The 19,351-nt window shown below is 35.2% G+C and overlaps 2 protein-coding genes, 1 non-coding gene and 1 pseudogene across 4 annotated transcripts; 2 read left to right on the plus strand and 2 right to left on the minus strand.

Moving 5' to 3' along the window:
- Positions 1–379: 379 nt before the first annotated feature.
- LOC114408809 (zinc finger CCCH domain-containing protein 23-like) lies at positions 380–1,410 on the minus strand. The gene has a single exon (XM_028371982.1). The coding sequence runs from the start codon at positions 1,330–1,332 to the stop codon at positions 631–633; it is 702 nt and encodes a 233-aa protein (XP_028227783.1). The 5' UTR covers positions 1,333–1,410; the 3' UTR covers positions 380–630.
- A 1,890-nt stretch (positions 1,411–3,300) lies between these two features.
- LOC114410985 lies at positions 3,301–3,403 on the plus strand. The gene has a single exon (XR_003666373.1). It is a non-coding gene; the product is annotated as a U6 spliceosomal RNA (small nuclear RNA).
- A 5,925-nt stretch (positions 3,404–9,328) lies between these two features.
- Positions 9,329–12,680, plus strand: LOC114408812 (ferrochelatase-2, chloroplastic-like). Its single transcript, XM_028371983.1, has 9 exons — positions 9,329–9,488; positions 10,043–10,373; positions 10,500–10,643; positions 10,810–10,911; positions 11,096–11,199; positions 11,284–11,410; positions 11,522–11,674; positions 11,812–11,912; positions 12,047–12,680. The coding sequence occupies exons 1-9, from the start codon at positions 9,421–9,423 to the stop codon at positions 12,360–12,362; spliced, it is 1,446 nt and encodes a 481-aa protein (XP_028227784.1). The 5' UTR covers positions 9,329–9,420; the 3' UTR covers positions 12,363–12,680.
- Positions 12,681–14,127: 1,447 nt separating this feature from the next.
- LOC114408813 lies at positions 14,128–19,308 on the minus strand (annotated as a pseudogene). Its single transcript, XR_003665942.1, has 5 exons — positions 18,907–19,308; positions 18,681–18,770; positions 18,479–18,550; positions 18,133–18,252; positions 14,128–15,462 (listed from the first exon to the last, which is right to left on the minus strand). The product of XR_003665942.1 is annotated as a far upstream element-binding protein 1-like (transcript).
- Between the last annotated feature and the right edge of the window lie 43 nt (positions 19,309–19,351).

A 19,351-nucleotide genomic window follows, 5' to 3' on the forward strand; every position in this document is an offset into this window, starting at 1 on the left:
CAAAACTTCGTCCGCACCTGTAACACACAGATTTCAGACACTGCAATCGTGAATCTACAGTAGATAAACAATGTCTTCTTTCTACTTCATACAAATAGAGTGCTAAAAAGATGGTGTCAAAATCCTAAATAGTGAATGATCTGAAAAGCCCAAAATCAGAGAAAATGAATATGAGCATTAAAAAAAAAGAGTCTAGGAGAATGCCAAAACGTGTGTACTTGACGGAACTAAGCTTCACAACGATTTATCATACAAAAATGTAGGCAGGAGGGTAAGAAATTAAGCAGAAAATGAGATAATCGAGCAATTGCATTTGGAACAATTTTGCTTCCAAGTCTCGAATAAAAAACACTTACGTCACATCGTTGTTCAGCGAAAAAAAAATAATAAGAAAAACATGATTCTTGAATGAAGTCCAAAATTAACAATTGATACAATCAAATGCTACCCAATTTTGGGCAGCCAGGAACTAAGGTAAAAAACAAAACACAGAGAGCAAAACGGTCTCTACCTTCTCAACTATGTACATATAGTTTTATTTTATTGAATTGCATTATATATTGTACAGAGACAAACAGACAGACCCAAATGAAAGGCCACGGAATCCATTCATTTCACGAGTTCCGATACTCATCCAATGGAATTCTCCCTACTAAGCTTCGCATATATCCTCGCTCTAATGTCTCTCCCCGATTCCACCCTCTCCATCGCAGGCTCCTCCTCGCACCCATTCACACTCATAAACCCGCCACGTGGCGACCCGAACACGCAACGGGTCAGACCCGAATACGACCCTTCCTCATCCAGTTTAACTATTCCGCGGACGAAGCTGTACGGCGAAGAATCGGAGAACGAAGAGTTAATGAGCACCGAAGTGGGAGAGGAAACAAACGACGACGACGATGAATCCGTCACGACGCGGAGTTGGTCGCTGGTGTGGGCGAAGAAGCACACTCTGCGGCGGCAATTTGTTCCGTCTTTGCAGAGCTGGGTCCGGTAGCGAGAAGGGTGGAGCCAGCATTCGAAGACGCCGTGCGCGAACTGACACGTGTCGCCCCTCTTGCAGTTCCCCTTCCGGTAATCGGGGCAGGAGGTGCCTGAGTAGTGGTACTTGCGGGGGTCACGGCGGCGAGCCTTCTCGGCGGGGTGGGCGTAGGGACACTCGGTCCAGTCGTGGGACCTGACACGTGGACAGTTCCGCACCTTGAACTGGAACATTCGGAAATGGTCGGAGGAGAATAATGAGCACGTGTCAGCATTGGAAGAGATCGACGGGGAGAGTGCTCCTCCTCCGTCCGCGTCCCAGGTAGGGATTTGAACGTTTGGGATCATCGTTTAGTGGTTCAGTTTGTTTCGGTCATTAACAATAAATATATAAAGTGGTGCCTGGTGCCATGGAAGGGGGCTTGCGGTTTGTTTAACCAAGGTTGAGTCAACATTAAGTAACAACAAAATATCTTTAGTCTCATCCGGTTACTATAATTAGCGGATAATTTTATTTCTTAAATATATAATTATAAATTTAGTTTAATCCTTCATTTGATTGGATTATTCTTTCAATATATTAAGGGATTAGTCTTTAACTTTTAATTAAATATATTAACTAAAACCATATATATCTATAGTTCCCATGATGACGTGTCCACTGTCCACATGGTTTGTTTTTGTCTAGCTTGCATTATAAGGGTTCGTGTTTAGCTTTAGTTTCTTTGTTTTTAGCGGTAACAACATTATATGTCTCAGTTGAATAAAACGACAAATGTTTCAATTTTGTTAAAACTCCGTTAAGTGATTGATTGATACTCCGTTACGGGATTGATAGTTACTATATCTATGCACGTGTATTTGTGTATGAGGAATTTGCAAAGGAATATAAGGCTTGTTTGGATTTTTGTTAAGAGGGGAATGCTGATTTTTTTTTAAATAGAATGATTCGTTGAACAGTTACATCAAGTTGCTGCTAATGTTATACATGTATTATGGTGGATTATTTGCAACATAGTATATTCTGTGGGTGGTTCAATACGTGTAGGCTGTGTAAACTGGTATAGAGGGAGCGGACTGGCCTGTTAGTCTGCTGCCTTCATTGCTGTAATTTTCTGCACTTCTTGTGCCTTTAATGTAATCAATGTTATTGCTGTTGAAAAGAAATTGTGAGTCAAATTTAATATATAAAATTTATTATTATCATTAATTGTTATAAAAAGATAATAACTTTTTTTTTTATAATTTTCATATGTAATAACTAAAATTTAGTTAAATAAAGGGTTATAATATATTTTTAATTGATAGCTTAATGTCAAATTTATAGGTGTTAATTATAAATGAGATAAAATTTATAGATCAATTAATGTTTTTTTTATTGTGTACCAATTTTTTTATTGATCGAAAAGGTAAAATTTAGGAGAGTTAAATACTCTTTTCATTTTTATTAATTAGTTGTCGTTTATGGTATTTTAGTAGGGTGACTGCTTTGATAAATAAATAACAAAGGAAAACATATTTATCCTAAATTAGATGCGGATACACATTGGAGATTGGCTAGGAAGAAGTCAGTAGTTACAAAGTTAAAATGATCTTTAATTAATTTTTATGCAACAAGAGACAAGACCTGAGCATTGTTGAAGAAACATTTTAGACTCATAAATGGACATACAAAGACAAGGCATAAAACTCCTCTGTTTAGGTGGCTGGGGCTATGACCAGGATAAATGGAGTTGGTGGTGAAGGATGCTTGAGGAAGGTGGAGTTGTTCCAGATTTAGTTTTCGACTTAGATGATGCATGGAACTGGCTAGTGACGTGGATGGTGGTAGGTTACTTTCAGGTCATGATTTTTTGTTTCTAAATGATACTCACACTCCCTTCCAGTTTTTTTTTTTTAAACTCAGCTCCCTTGCTTCCTCCACCGGTTATCATAATACTGAACCAAATCAAACATTACAGTCAAGGTACTATGAATATGAAACCTGAAATCCTATGAATGTCATAAATTTATTTTAAATAATAAATTTATTTAGAATAATATTTTTTTGGGTAAGAGTTATAAAATAAAATACAAAAAAAAAACCTAATATCAATTTTTCACTGACTCCGTTTATATTGAGACTTGAGAAAGATGGTTCCCGTTTGCTCCCGGTGGAGGCTCCGAGGCTGTGTATATACTCGACATTACTTTAGCTTGTTTTGTTGTTTCTTTCCCTTTCCCACAAGACTCAGGTCTCGTTCGCAAACGAGTCCCACACCGTCTAAACTTACCACAATATTAGCGTTTATAATTAGATGCACTGCATCACTTATTGTCCCTTCGGGGACATCCGATAAAATTGGAACGATACAGAGAAGATTAGCATGGCCCCTGCGCAAGGATGACACGCACAAATCGAGAAATGGTCCAAATTTTTTTCTCCGCTCTTTTTTGGTTTCCCTACTTTTTCCTATGAATCTGGTGACTAGGGTGCATTTCAAAGGAGTATGCACTCTCTCTCTCTCTCTCTTGAGAATTTTTATCACTGTTCGTACTTGCTTTTGAAGTGAGCACACTACGCACTGCACAATTGCACACCTTTTGGCAAAGTTTTCTTTACATTGCAGAGATAATTTTGTCTAAGTTTGTCTGCTCATTACAAGATTCAGATTTTCAGCATATAGACCTTTGAAAGAGTGAATAACTTGCTCTTTAATTTAAATAGGACAAACTGAACTAATTTGATAGGTGCTTTGGTTGGCTGCATATAAAGATCCTCAGAAAACATGTGTGGTTAAGTTGGTTGCAGTGGCTCCGTTATGAATGCTTCTAGTCTCTTATTTAAGCAATTTTTATTCGTACCTTATGAATACCTCTAGTCTCTTATATGCAATTGATTCTCATGATTTCTCTAAGCAAAACAACACTGTACTGATAAAGACCATATTAATTAGGATGTATTCCTAGCAATCTATGGCCACCAAACCACCTTCATTTTCTCCTTTCATTATTTATATTCCTTGCATTGCATCAATTGTTTAACTCCCGGGACGTAATTATTAAGGTGAAGCAAGCATCATAGGTAAGTTTATGTAGTTCGAGCACGGTGGGTAAGCTCATCTGCTATGATACATCCAAAAAGTTTGAGTAGTATTATTATGAATCGGATCATCTCAACGAGAAGAAAAGTTTGAGTATTGTATCATGTTAAAAGTCCACGTGACACTTTGGATTCAACTTTTATTTTCTGAAAATAATTTTTATTTTTGAATTTTTAAGGTTTAAAAACATGTATCTAAAAAAAATAATCTAAGGTGCCATTTCGTTTTTGCTTCTTTAGAAAAGAAAAGACTAAAGACATTCATTTGATGTTTTCAGTTCTGGACCTGTTCCAAATTTTAAATGAACTTATTTTCATTCTTATTTTCTGTTTTCTTTAAAAATAAAAACAAAAAACACTCAAAGAAAGTGTTATTCTATCTTTTCAGTTTATAAATTGTTTTCATGGAGAAATTACTGAATAAAACTAAATAAAAAAATATATATACTATAAAAATAATTTTATGTTAGACTGAATTAAATAAAGTATTAGTGGATATCCTTTGATAAATAATTTTAGAAAAAAATATATTCAAAGTATTAAATAATTAATTATCCATGAAATATGATTAGCCTGTATAAACAAATTCAAATAGGGAAATAACATATTTAATGACACATTTAAAATGATAAAATGTTAAAGGTTCTTTATAGGCAAATAAAATTTTATTAAAAACCAATTTCAAAGCACAAGTTGTGCCGAAATGACCCTACCAAAAGAGAATATAACAGTCTGCACTATGTCTTTTGCATTTTACCACTTCCACTTGCCACCTATTCGGGTAATCCAATATCGGTATGTGTGTTTAACATTAGAAACAAACTATTTACATAATTAAAAAATAACATAATTTATAAAAAAATATTATTAATTAAATTTATGAGAATGAATCGCATTCCAAATTTTTAAAACAAATTTTGAAAATATTCCACTTTTTGTTTCTAAAAATAGTTATAACTACATTTAATTGCAATTATAAACTATTAAGAAAATACACTTTGATTTAATATTTCCAAATTAAATAGATGAACATAAGAAAACTTTGAAGGCACCAAAATCATTCTTTACCTTATTTTAAATCATTTTCTATGCTCTCTAAAAAGTTGGAAAGAGGAAATTTTACCCTTCATTTTCACTCTTCCACCTAAATTTTTTAACTTTTTTTTTTTATTTATAAAATTCTCTTCCTTGCCCTCCCCTCCCTTCTAGGTACACCACACAATAACATCGAAAGTTCTTCTCCTGGAAAAAAAAAAGGCTTTAGGATCGCATGATAAACTCGTCGTTCCTCTATACACGATACATCGTCATACATGCATTTGGATGTAGACAAATGAAACAGAAATCTCAAGTATCTGATACTGTCTAGACCAGCTAGTGTAGTCACATATCCCTTGCTCACTTTAATTACCAGGCCTAAACGCTTGATAATTAATGGAAATGTTTTAAAGTACACTTCTCATATATTTGATTCAAAATAGTAAATGTTATCAACTTGAGAACAAGAGGGTTGTAGGAATCGAATCCAAACTCGGAAATTGTTATGCTAGTAACAATCATTCCCTTGTCAACCTAGGAATACTATGCTCCAACTTGAACTTGGCTGAATTATGATCATATTCCATTACCCTTAAGTGCAATCCACTTCCCAACTCCTGAAATTGAAGTGAAGGAAAAATCAGGTAGAAAATTTGATGTCAGCATATCAGGGGGACAGAGTCTGCCATATGCAAAACGTGTAAAAACTATTGATTAAAACACCAGTGAACTGACCAAGTGACAATCCATACAATTTTTCTACAATGTGAGACAATGTGAATATCTCACAGAAATTACCAGGACATGTTATACATTTATTTTTGTTTGGGCATAATAGCAGCAATAAGGTTTGAATAGAGACCTCAAACAAACTCTCTCGGCCCCTCCCCCACTAGACCGACCCCTAGTGGGTATAGGTTCAAGACATGTTAAACATTACTTATATAACATTAAATCCAAATCAATAGCCTTTGCATATATAAGAAGCCATCACATACATACACATGAAACCAAAAACTTAAATTACATGAGAGAAGTAACTAAGCAAATACATTGTATTATTGGCTGGATATGGGAGCACTATCTTCAGTAGCCATAGGCTCCACCTGAGGAGCCTTCTTTGCAATTGACTTTGGTATGTCAATATACTCTTGGATGCAACACTGCTGAGGATGCGACAATAGTATCAGCACATGACGGAATAGAACACGTGCCAACCCCTGTCCACTCTCCAAGATATAACCCTCATATTCACTAATGTTCAAGTGCCTCCACCAGTGTATCATAAACCTCCTGGGGGCAGTTATCAGGTCCAGGTTTATCATGAAGGTACATAACATCCAAAGTGAAGAGCTTCTGGTTCACAGGCCACTGATGCTGTGGTCGCTCTGATGATCTGCAGTAGAACAAAATCTACAATGGAGTAGCATGTAGCACATTGCATATTAGGATTCATAATCATAATACCATGCTAGTGTTATGTTACTCATAAATTTTAAATAGAATAAACCATCATTGTTGGTCCCCAATGATGCACAAATACAATATGTGTAAGATACGTGTAAGATTATTCTAAAATATATAAGAAACGATACATGCAAGATACATATAGAAATTCATAAAACATAACAAATATATAATTGCAATTTTGTAAATCCAAATTAAGAACATACTTCTTGGACATTAGTAATAAACATTGTACAACATTGCCATTATAAATCACTCACTATTGTTTACAATAGAATAGCGTCAGTCTCATTCCTTTTTGTTAAATTCATCAAGGGACAATTTTCTATATTGTAAATGCTTCAGTGTCTCATATGTTGTTGCATTGAATTTGTTGGAGGACAAGAATGAGGTAAAGTATCCAAAAGCTTAGATACGTGAAGCAAATTAAAGTGTCGGTATCGGTGCTTCCTAGAGTAACTGAAAGTGTCACTCTCTCTTTCTCTAACCGTCCTTAAACTAATGATAAGTATATAAGTAGTTCCTAAAGCATTAGAAATCATGCTACATAGTCCCTCAAGTATAGAAAGAAATTTCAAATTATCAGGGGATGCACCTGCATCCTCTCAGGTGAATGTAGGTCTGCCTATGCCTATAAACAAAGATTAAGATAGAAGGGTGTAAATTACTCTTATAAATCTAAAAGTCTTCCATACTCTAATCCAATCACAGGTTATTATATTTGATAATTCATAAAAAAAACTCAATACTTAAATATAAGACTAGTGATTAAACTAAAATAACTCTACAATCAGTTGACGAATACACTCCATGATAATTCAAAAGAATTTTAATTAGGTGTTTTATAATCGAAAATAAATAATTTAAAATTATATCTAACATAACATGGTTTTTAAAATCTCTCGCCCTAGTTCTCTACGACAACTCTTGCCTCCCCATAACTTTCATTCCTAATTAAGTAGTTCAAGCATTATATGCCTTGATAACTTCTCTCATTTTTCTTCTTATTCAATAAAATAATGCTAGAGATTTTTGTTATATCCTTCATCGGAAATTATTGCTGAGGAAGGGTTGTCTCATTTATGGCAATTTTTTAAAGCCTCCGAAGTTGTTTGATTGTCTCACAAGTTTTTATTTTATTTTTATTATTATTGTTATTATATATATATATGTTGTGGTCTTTTGTAGGTAGTTATATCAAAGGATGGTTTTGAGTTAATAGGAGCTTGACAACTTAAAATACAATATAATAGTATAGTTAAAGTTACCCCCTGATTTTTTTCACCAATATATTTCCTAAAATAAATATTCAAGCAAGATATTTTATAAAAGAAAGGAAATAGATTGATGTAATTTATTTTTCTTAAATTTTAAATTATATTTATCTATCCAAACACAACCTTAACAATTTCATGTTAGGTAATACTATTTAAGTCAATAGCTAATTATCAAATCAAAGAAAGAATTCAAGTGGCATTATTCTATTTAGCTCATAAGTGATGGAATTTGGGCCGCATCAAAAGATGGATACTTAAATATACTTTTTTTAGGGTGTTGCTAGGTGCACCCAACATTATTGTTGGTGCACCAGCACTTAAGGCGAAATGACAAAAATACCCTTGATCCGTAAGCCATTTAAGTTGATCCGTAAAAGGCTTACGAATCAACTTGATTCGTAAGCATTTTATGGATCAACTTGATCCGTAAGACTTTTACAGATGAAGTTGATCTGTAAGGCTTCTATGGATCAAGTTGATCCATTTTGTTCCGTAAAATGCTTACGGATCAAGTTGATCCATAAGTCTTTTATGAATCAACTTGATCCATAAGCCTTTTACAGAACAATACGGATCAACTTGATCCGTATCAACCTTACAGATCAACTTGATTCGTACGATTTTCGGATCATCCTCACACACACCCATCACAAATATGAAAAAAATATAGGAGCAGTTTTGATATTTTAAAAAAAATGTTGAGTACACCAACAATAATGCTGGGTGCACCTAACAACACATTTTTTTTTTACTGTATATTGAAATATACTTAAGCACCAACCTTAATTGCAAAATGAAAGTTTCAAATGAAGTTGACATTCGACTCCACTTAACGGCCGAGAAAAAGAACAACACTATACAGTAAATACAATTATATTATAAACATTTTTTTAAGACATTAAATTTATTTTAATAATTTAAATGAATTCTTACTTTTTATATTATAAGATATTAAATATTTTTATTTTATAGTGATTCTTCTTCTTTTTTTTACATTTTCAACTTACAAAACCTATTAATTTTTAATAATTTATTTACAAATAATTACAAATTAATATAAGAAATTAATAAGAAGATACGATGAATAAAAAATTATAAGAAGATATACATACATTATTAATATTTAATTTTAAGTAATAAATTTTTTTTATTGAAAATAATGTATTTATTATATTTTAAAGTAATATATATTTTATTATTTAATATAAAACTTTTTTTTTTCAATTTGAAAAGCAATAATAAATACTTTAAGAAAACCCATATAAAAATGAGTGTATCACTAAAAGACAAAAAAAGTGGGGAGTTTCTGTGAAAGGTGTCGTTGGAATTTGGAACACGTAGACGTTACTTTCATCAGAATTTAGATTTAGAAGGTGAGCTTGGACCGATTCTTTACTTGGTTTGGTTTGGTATTTGGTGTTGACTTTTTAACTTTAGTTCAACTTTGGCAACCAACTAACAATATAAATACTTACACCTCAGAACCCACCCCCTTCGTTCGGTTCAACTTTCTTTTCTTTGCCAACACTCCTTCGATTAGGGGTTTCGATCCCAAATTACAAATTGGTCGCCATGAACGCAACCTCATACTCTGCTCTTCCTTCTACGTTCCGCAGTCTCCATCATCGGAATTTCTCAGCGTAAGCTTGCTCTCGCATTTGCATTTCACTTTGATCGATTTAACATCAATTTCCTAAAACCTTCACCAAACCCTAGTTGTACTCTTCGCATCTTTCTATCTTTCGTTCCTTAATTCGACTTGTTATGATTATTTATTATTGAATTTCGCCGCTTTAGTCACTGTATGCTGGCTTTCATATAGGCGTGATAAAATAGATAGATTATTGTAATGAAAGGTGGTGCCTGAGGCCACTTTTCATGATACTGACTTTGAAATTGTTACTGCGGTTCCATGATCTGGTACTAGCCTGGATGGCTGCTAATGTAGTAGCATTGCATCTTCTGGGTTCATACGGCTACACACAACTTGTGTTTTGGCAGTTTTATCAATAAAGTTTTTTTTGGGCTTTTTTTTAAAAAAAAATACCTGAGTCAGCCATTCTCTTTCAAATTCAATAATGTCTTTTTTTTTTTTCTTTTTGTGAATGTCTACCTGCAGCAAACACTGGCTTCGGATTTATCACTTGTAAGTAGAGTTTGCTAACTAAAATGCTTTGTCACTCTTTATTTTCAGGTTTTGTTCTGATATCCAAAATCCTGGCTATGTTGATTGCCATTCAAATTGTAATAAGTCTACATCTCAAGCGTCTTTGTTTTTGTGTTCCGACTCCAACAGTAGAAGAAATGGTGTTTTTGGTAGACCACTTTGTGTGAACCCCTCTGGCAGGAGAAACCTAGTTGGTCCAGCTTTTTATTCTCTGGAGACTAGTGCTTATGACGTGGCTGCTTTAGAATCTCCTTCCCGTGTTGCAGAAGAAAAAGTTGGTGTGCTGCTTCTCAATCTAGGAGGACCAGAGACATTGAGTGACGTCCAACCTTTTCTGTTTAATCTTTTTGCAGATCCTGTATGTTAGTTTGTTTTTGTGCTTTTTCTACTGTTGATTTTTCTTTTTCCTGTCTATGTAAATTCCATTAGCATTAGTACATGTTCATATGATTTGTATGCTAATGTGTTTCTTGTATTGACATAGGATATCATTCGTCTTCCAAGGTTGTTTCGGTTTCTCCAGCGACCATTGGCAAAATTGATTTCTGTACTTCGGGCTCCTAAATCCAAGGAAGGGTATGCTGCTATTGGTGGTGGCTCTCCTTTACGAAAAATTACAGATGACCAGGTGGAGTTTAAATTTTTTGGTTTTCCCATTATCTGCTTTGTGGAGCTTTTATCTTTCTGCAACATGAATCTTTTTTGGCCTTTTCCTGATACAGTCAATAAAAATTCTCTGTATTGGTAATGTGCTGGAACTAATGAAGCTTTTATGGTTCGTTGTCCATGAGCAGGCACTTGCAATTAAAATGGCTTTGGAAGCAAAGGGCATCTCTTCAAATGTCTACGTTGGGATGCGATACTGGTACCCATTTACCGAAGAAGCAATTCAGCAAGTAAGTTCTCTTGCTTTTTGGTCTAACATTGTCTTTCTGCATTATTCCCATCATACATCCATTTCCTCCTTTCATAATTAAATCACACACAGGATAATTAATCATGAATTACATTATTTATTCTGAGCTCCACTGTATCACCTTAGGCTTGAGTCTAAAATCAAAAGCTTGTCTTGCGTGACAGATTAAGAGGGACAGAATAACAAGGCTTGTGGTACTACCCCTTTATCCCCAGTTTTCTATATCCACAACTGGATCAAGCATCCGTGTTCTTGAGCATATATTCAGGTACTGCTTATTGGCACTTTGTCAATGCTCTTTGGTGATTCAAGGATTATTCTTAATCAACTGATATCATCATTTAATTGTCAGGGAAGATGCCTACTTGTCTAAGCTCCCTGTTTCCATTATAAACTCTTGGTATCAACGAGAAGGTTATATTAAGTCAATGGCTAACTTAATTCAGAAAGAGCTCCAGAGTTTTTCTGAACCAAAAGAGGTGGGTTATTCTTGTGTTAAATGCTTTCAACATGATTCGTACGTAAATTGAAGGCTATGTGATGTATTTTACTGCAGTCTGAAGGTGTATCTTGTTTTTTCTATATGTTAGGTAATGATATTTTTCAGTGCCCACGGTGTACCTGTCAGTTACGTTGAGGAAGCTGGGGATCCATACCGAGACCAAATGGAGGAGTGCATCTTCTTGATCATGCAAGAGTTGAAAGCTAGAGGAATTAGTAATGAGCACACTCTTGCTTATCAGGTTTTTTTTAACCCTTTCAACTTGCTTTTCTTGCATCCTGAGTTAAATGGGGATTTCATATTTAATTGCTGGGTTGTACTCTATGGTGTACTTTTTATTTTTTTGATATCATACATTTTTGTTGGATGAATTTCCAGAGTCGAGTGGGTCCTGTACAGTGGCTGAAACCATATACTGATGAAGTTCTCGTTGAGCTTGGCCAAAAAGGTGTGAAGAGTCTTTTAGCTGTTCCAGTGAGGTACATTATTATTGATATTTTACGCATGTTGATTTTAATTCTAGACAGTAGCATATGGATTTTATAGTACGTTACTTGTTGCAAGTTGTGAATATCCCAGAGAGTAAAAGTAATCTTGTCTTCTTGTGTCCCAGTTTTGTGAGTGAGCATATTGAAACCCTTGAAGAAATTGACATGGAGTACAAGGAATTGGCTCTTGAATCTGGCATCAAGAATTGGGCACGTGTACCTGCCCTTGGTGTTACCCCTTCCTTCATTACAGATTTAGCAGATGCAGTAATAGAAGCTCTCCCATCAGCAACAGCAATATATGCACCGACCAGCACCTCTGAAGATGTTGATCATGACCCAGTTAGATATTTTATCAAGATGTTCTTTGGTTCAATCTTGGCATTCATCTTGTTCTTGTCACCCAAAATGATCACGGCATTCAGGAATCATGTCATTTAGAAGAATTAAATCCTGCTTGCTGAATTCAATCTGCAAGCATATAGATGAAGCCTATTGATAGCAACAAAGTATACTTTGATTTTTTGTCTTTGTTTTACTTATTTCAACCTCTACTGTATACAGCACAGAGCTATAAGGAAGCAATTTTTCGCACTTGATTATAATGAGAACTTGCACCTCGGCTTAAAGAGGATTCAAAGAATAATAATTGTAGACCAGGATCTATTCAGGAGCCAAGAGGCATTGTCTCCATCTCCGATATTAAACCCCGAACAAGTTATTGATTTTTGTATATTATTTATTTACACTTTCTCTACATTTTATATCTGCATAAACTGTTTAATTATTGAGCAATGTTTCTTTCTCACGCCAGAAGAATGGGGTGTGAAATGGATGAAAAGGAGAGAAAGGGGGAATAGGTGAAAAAAAAGTAAGAAATGTGATAACTCTTACATTTCTTTTTCATGTTTGGCCAGATTAATATCACTCCTTATGATTATGCAAAATGCAATTTTTTATCAGATATAATTCTAGCAAATTGTGGATAAATTTTATAAGTATTATTTTTCATGTTGAGAAATAAATTGAGGGGAAGAGAAAAATATGAAATTCTTGAAATTTATTTTTAGATGAAATTTAGAATTCTTGAATATTAATTAATTAAAATTTATTTTAAAATCTTAAATTAAAATTCCATTTAATAAAATGCCCAAACAACAAATTATAGTCTAGAAAAATTTTAAATTCCCTGAATTATTTTCCCTTCTTAAAATACTCTATCCAAACTCACTTTTGTGCTCTCTTTAAAGTAAAATAGAAAGAAATTCAGCAAAAAAAAAGTAAAATAGAAAGAAAAGGAAAGCTCTCTTTAAAGTAAAATAGAAAGAAATTCAGCAAAAAAAAAGTAAAATAGAAAGAAAAGGAAAGAGAGAAAAAAAAAAAGATGGATTAGTAATGAATAAAATAGTGAAAAGATTGTTACTTAGATGGATAGAAACAAGTGAAAAAAATACTTGTTTAGATGAACCAAAAAGTTAAAAGAAATTATATGAAAAAATTATATTTTATTTCATTACTTTTTCTTAACATAAAATAAAATTACAATTTTAAATTTTGTTGTGGAATCATTTTTTAATAAATTAAAATAAAAAATGAAGCCATTTTGTTATAAAGAGAAACCATTTTCTCTCCCCTATTTCATGCTAATTCAGGGGAAGACTTTTCAAGTGAGTTTCACGAAAATAATTTCCTTCCATTATATTTCACTTTTCATGAAATGGTAAAATTTATCGTTTTTTTAACTTATGCCTCTATTTTTCATTTTCTTCCACTCAATTTCGGTAGATTTCTAAGGAAACAGTAGGTTGAGTAGACTACTTTTCTCATATGAACATCCTCCAAAACACCCTCTGAATAAAGGCAAAACGCCATTCTAATTTCTCACCGTTATTTATCCTCCAACATACTTCTAAATTTATTGAAACAAATTAAAAACAACTTATGAACAAAGTGTTTCTCATAAATTAAAAAAATTATAAATACTCTTCCAAACACCATTATACCATAAAATTGACCATGAAACCAGATGAAATAAACTAAATCTAGCGTACCTCATTGCCCGAAGGCTCCTCACTATGCAAAGGTATGGGGGAGGAATACGGAATGCATCCTTACCCTTGCATATGTAAAAAGAGGTTGTTTCTGGATTCGATCCATGATCAACAGGTCACCAAGGCATAACTTTACCGCAGTGTCAGGGCAAAGATAATGAAAATTTTAAATTATTGTCATAAGTTCAAATAAGCTTCCCAAAGTTGCCTCCAAAATGTGTTTCTATTTAACAGTACCAAGATATTCAAAAAGTAAAAAAATTCAATACACCAATTCTTCCATCTAAATAGTGCAATGCTACATAGTTGTCACTAGTACAATAAACGGTGAAAGACAATAAAAATAGTCAATGAGAAGGGGAGGGGAAGGGTGGCAAAAATATCAACTCTTGGGTGATGCTTTAGCAACAGCACTATGGGGTGCCTGAGCATTACCATCACCATCACCAGTATATGCCAGAGTGTGTGTATAACCAGCACCAAAAGAACTGTTGCTGTAAGAAGGCGGTGCCTGACCATAACCAGGCTGGCCACCCTGAGGAGCACCATATGTTTGATGACCGTACCCTGGTTGCACTGCACCACCATAACCAGATGCTGGTGCTCTCTGAGAACCTGACTCTGGTTGAGCATACCCAGAAGGAGGGGGCTGCACAGGATATGCTGACTGATCATAGCCTCCTCCAGCACTAGGAAACTGTGACTCTCCATAAACAGGTGAATTGCCAGTCGGCTTTTGAGATTGAGGGGTTCCATAACCAGGCTGTGGTTGATTGCCATAAGCTGCTTGGGATGTAGGGGGAACCCCATAACCTGGCTGAGGAGTTCCTTGAAGTGAGTAATTGACAGTGTTTGAACTGGGCTGTTGATTGGTAGGATAACCTTGCTGCACAACAGTAGTCGGTTGGGCAGAAGGAGCTTGGGCTGAATCTCCCCGTGCTGCATAGTTTGCAGTGTGGCCCTCCTGCGCCGGGTTACTCCCACTGCCATAGCCAGTAGCTGGGCCATAGCCTTGCTGCTGATCAAATGTCGGTGGCTGCCCATACCCTGAGTGTGATTGCGCATTATATGCATCATAGCTGTCCTGTGCAGAACCCTGCTGTCCTGATTGGTTACAACCAGAGGAAGGTGGCTGACTGTAATTGTATGCAGAGCCATCGGCTGGAGGTGCAGTACCCCCAGGATTTTGTGGTTGCTGTGGCTGTTGACTATAGTAATCATAACCACCACCATGAGTAGACTGCTGGTGGGGGTGGTGCAGTAGACTGGTCCCAATTGGTGGAATATCCACCAGGTTGCTGGGCAGGATAGCCTGCATATGGTTGCTGAGGCATGTTATACTGGGGTGATGGACCAGAGTATGCTCCAGGTTGCACATAGCCATAACCAGCTTGCTGCATTGGAGCAGGGGGAGCCCAGTCAGAGGGTGGTCGAGATTCGTAACCTTGTTGAGGATAACCACCAGACATTGCAGGATTTATAACACGATTCTGTGGAGACAACCATTGAAACCAAAAATAAAGATTGAATTCAACCAAGGTTCCACATAGTACACGTATACAAAGCAACAGATGCACACACATACACGGGTTAAAGTTACACAAATAAAAATCAACATATAAAGAACACAAGATGAGGGTGAGCCCTGGTGCAGCGGTAAAGTTGTGCCTTGGTGACTTGTTGGTCATGGGTTCGAATCCGGAAACAGCCTCTTTGCATATGCAAGGGTAAGGCTGCGTACAATATCCCTCCCCCATACCTTCGCATAGCGAAGAGCCTCTGGGCAATGGGGTACGAAGTTTTTTTAAAGAACACAAGATAAAGGATATATCTCTTGCATTAACTGATTGCATACAAGATCAGAAAGGGATATAAATAACTACATACCGTACTGGTTCGTGATAAAACTGAGTTACTCCAGCTGAAGAACACCCTTTACCTAGTTGAATTGAATGGGTACAAAAGGAAGCATGGACCATAGAAGCAGACAAGCATACAATATTTATTGCCTTAAAAGGGCAATCCCTCATATAGTATCTCAAAATATGCAAGATCTTGTTCCAATTGCTACACAATATAATATATCATTCATAATCATATATTAATTCAACAAGAGACTCTGGCTGGACTACAGATATTTCAGTGTATAAGATGGAGAAACCCTAAATGCAAATATGTACACTATCGAGACAACTTCTCTGTCCTCCCATGTACATCCTCTTAACCTTTCCTTGACCCAATGTAACAGGTCAACCTCAGAGGATCATCAAATAAAAAAGCAAATAAAATTAAATATTATTTTAATGGAATGGGAATCTAAAATAAGGGTAAAGGGCCTGTAAACATATTTACTGCATGCAGCTCAAACTTCACAAAAGATTACAGTTAAATGACACAAGAATAAGAAAAAAGAAAAGAAAAACACATAAGAAATGTACAACCCATTACACACGTCAGAAACAACAGAATATAACAGAAACCTTGAACAACATAACTTGTTAGTTGAAACAACTACGATTTAAAAATGGATAAAATTAAAGTGCTTCACAATGGGCAAATTTCAGGCTGATATGTCAAATGGCAATGTAAGTCCAATATAAGACACAAGGATAAAATATTATTTCAAGTATATGAAGGTTTTTTTGAGGAGTGAACTGAAAAGCACAAATGGTATAGTTGAAAAGGATTTCAACACAATAATTCAATATTCAGTTTAATAATGACACTTCATAGAGTACAAAATATTGATAGGAGACTACTGCCCGTGATAATAAATATCAAAACTGAGATTTAGAACCATACCAGGGCATGCCGAGGGAACAACAACAAAGGAATTCACGTTGGTGTCACCAATGGTGCAATAGACTAACCCTACAATAGTCCCAATAATAGGATCAGTCATAGGATACACAATTAAGAAGCATATTCCATTGTCGAACAGGCTATAATCCCAATGAGTATCCACTTGGACCAAAAATTGCCATAATTACAGTAGCCTTCACGGCCCCAGGAACCTAAACCACAAAAATGATGAAAGACCCACCTCACCAAAGCACTGGGCTAACAGCAAAACTTTACCACTGTTAAAACAGTCTTTGCAAGAGCTTGGTATCTTGGTCAACAAAACTGAACAATGCAATTCTCAAATATTCCCACCAATATCCTCAGTTTGTGGATATATAAAAAGAGATAATGAGCAAGACATATTATCTACCTATATAGCAGACAACAGATACACACACAAACATAAAGACACAGTTAGCAAGTCAGAATTAGAAAGACCCTGAAAGTTTATGACCATCAACAGAAGCCTAGACTAAACCAAAAAATAATTGTGCATATTACTATTATATCAAGACAACTAATTGAACAAGACAACATGCAGTTGTCAACACCATAATATAATGTATCAAATAAATGATGATTACTGCAGTGGCCAGTCTCCCTAATCGTATTTCCACTTGGCGAGCAGATGCAATTGGAGATTACAAGCAGAAACACCATAACAGCAATTAGCAAATTAATGTATCTTCTACCTTTGTGCATTATTTTTATAGTAGTCTTGAAAGTTGAAACACCTAAACAAAATGAAACTATGCACTAATTTTCTTCTGAGAAGAATACAATAAGTAACATAGGTCCAATTAATCAAAGATGTATCGTATAAGTTAATTAATGATGGTCATGATATGATGCAATATCATTAATAATATCAAGGAATTAATAATCAATAAATTAGTAGTATTAAATATGAACAAAATAAAAATCATTTAAGCCACCTAAAGCAAAAACCATCACATAACTTACCAAAGTTATTTTTTCCCCTGCAAAGGAACAAAAGCAATTGTTGAAGAGAGTCCAAAAATCATGAAACATGTTAAAGAGATCCATCAGTTCTAGTTTTATATTTTAATATCGTAAGAAAAAATAACAAGACCCAACAGGCAATCACAAGCACACAGTATTCATCTAACAATCACATAAAGCATGGACATAAATTCACCTATTTTGATCAAACATCAAGATTATTAGATTTCTGCAGTATACAGAACACAAAACTCAGTAGAAAATCCACAATTTTAAACACTCAACTAGACTTGGCACAAGGCAGGTAAACATGCTAAGCTAAATGTAACAAAAAGAAAGCACCCTTAACATACCTCACCACTAATGACTTAATAAACTAACTGCTTTGCAGGCTCAATTTGCTCAGGAGTACCATCAATTTTTAATGTTCTTTCAGTAGATGTGTCACCCAGGGGAAGATGCAGAAGTATCACCTGAAAAAATATAAATATTAGTGAAAAGCAACACTAAATAGGAATTTCCAAGTCTTGAGAGTCTGCTGTTAAGTGTTACCACAGCCTATTTTGAAATTAGTAGTAATCACAAAGCCACAGTAAAAAAAAACCATAGCAACTAAATCAAAGCTAACTATGGTTTATCACCTACATCTAACACACAATGAAGACAACAATATAATATTTATCACTTAGAAGTGAAAACCTGAATCCGTGCTCCAGTAGAAGCTTGCATATTCTTTATCGTTTCTCCACCTTTACCAATTATAAGGCCAACCTGAAGATTCACAAAACAAACCATATGAACCACCAAACAGACCAGAGAAAAATTTATCCTCAATAAAGAACACACCAATAACATAAAACACTGTACAAAGCATAAGCTTATACACGTCTCCTTTTCACACCTTATTATTTGGGATTTTCATGACAAATTCATCCGACCCAGCTTGTCCGGTCAGTCTTCGAGTAACAATGCCAGAACCCCCAGATTCAGCCTGGTACAGAAACAATTCATCTTATATCATCTTACTATGACTAGCATCACATCAACATCTAAGATAATTTAACAAAATCCTAACCGTACTTAATTTATAAAAAAAAAAAAAAAAAAAACTCAATAAGGTGCGATACCTCAGCAAGAACTTCATTGATGAGTTTCTCAGCAGACAGGCAATCGCATCAGGAGTGCCCATAAGCTCAACCATCCTAGTGGAAGAATTAGGGTCCGCATCGATATCACGAGTAATTTGAATTTTGGCACCAGACTGCAACTGGAGATACTTAATGGTCTCTCCACCTTTACCAACAATCACACCAACCCTGCCATTAGCACGCTGCTTGGCGAGCTCGATGCCGGAGGGTTGGTCTTCGTACTTGCGCTTGAGGGGGGCGTAATCCTCCGCCATTGCCACAAACCCTAAACTCGCTACTCTGTCACGTTACTGTTCCCCTGGGGCAAGGGAGAAAGATTAGATATTTTGCTTTCCCTGTGCAAGTGCAACCCCAAACAAAATAAGGTCTTCAGTTCTTTTTCTTTACGTCATCCACAGAATTGAGATTCGACAATCGAGACTTT

Source organism: Glycine soja, chromosome 4, assembly GCF_004193775.1.
Source record: "Glycine soja cultivar W05 chromosome 4, ASM419377v2, whole genome shotgun sequence".
Taxonomy (NCBI): Eukaryota; Viridiplantae; Streptophyta; class Magnoliopsida; order Fabales; family Fabaceae; genus Glycine; species Glycine soja.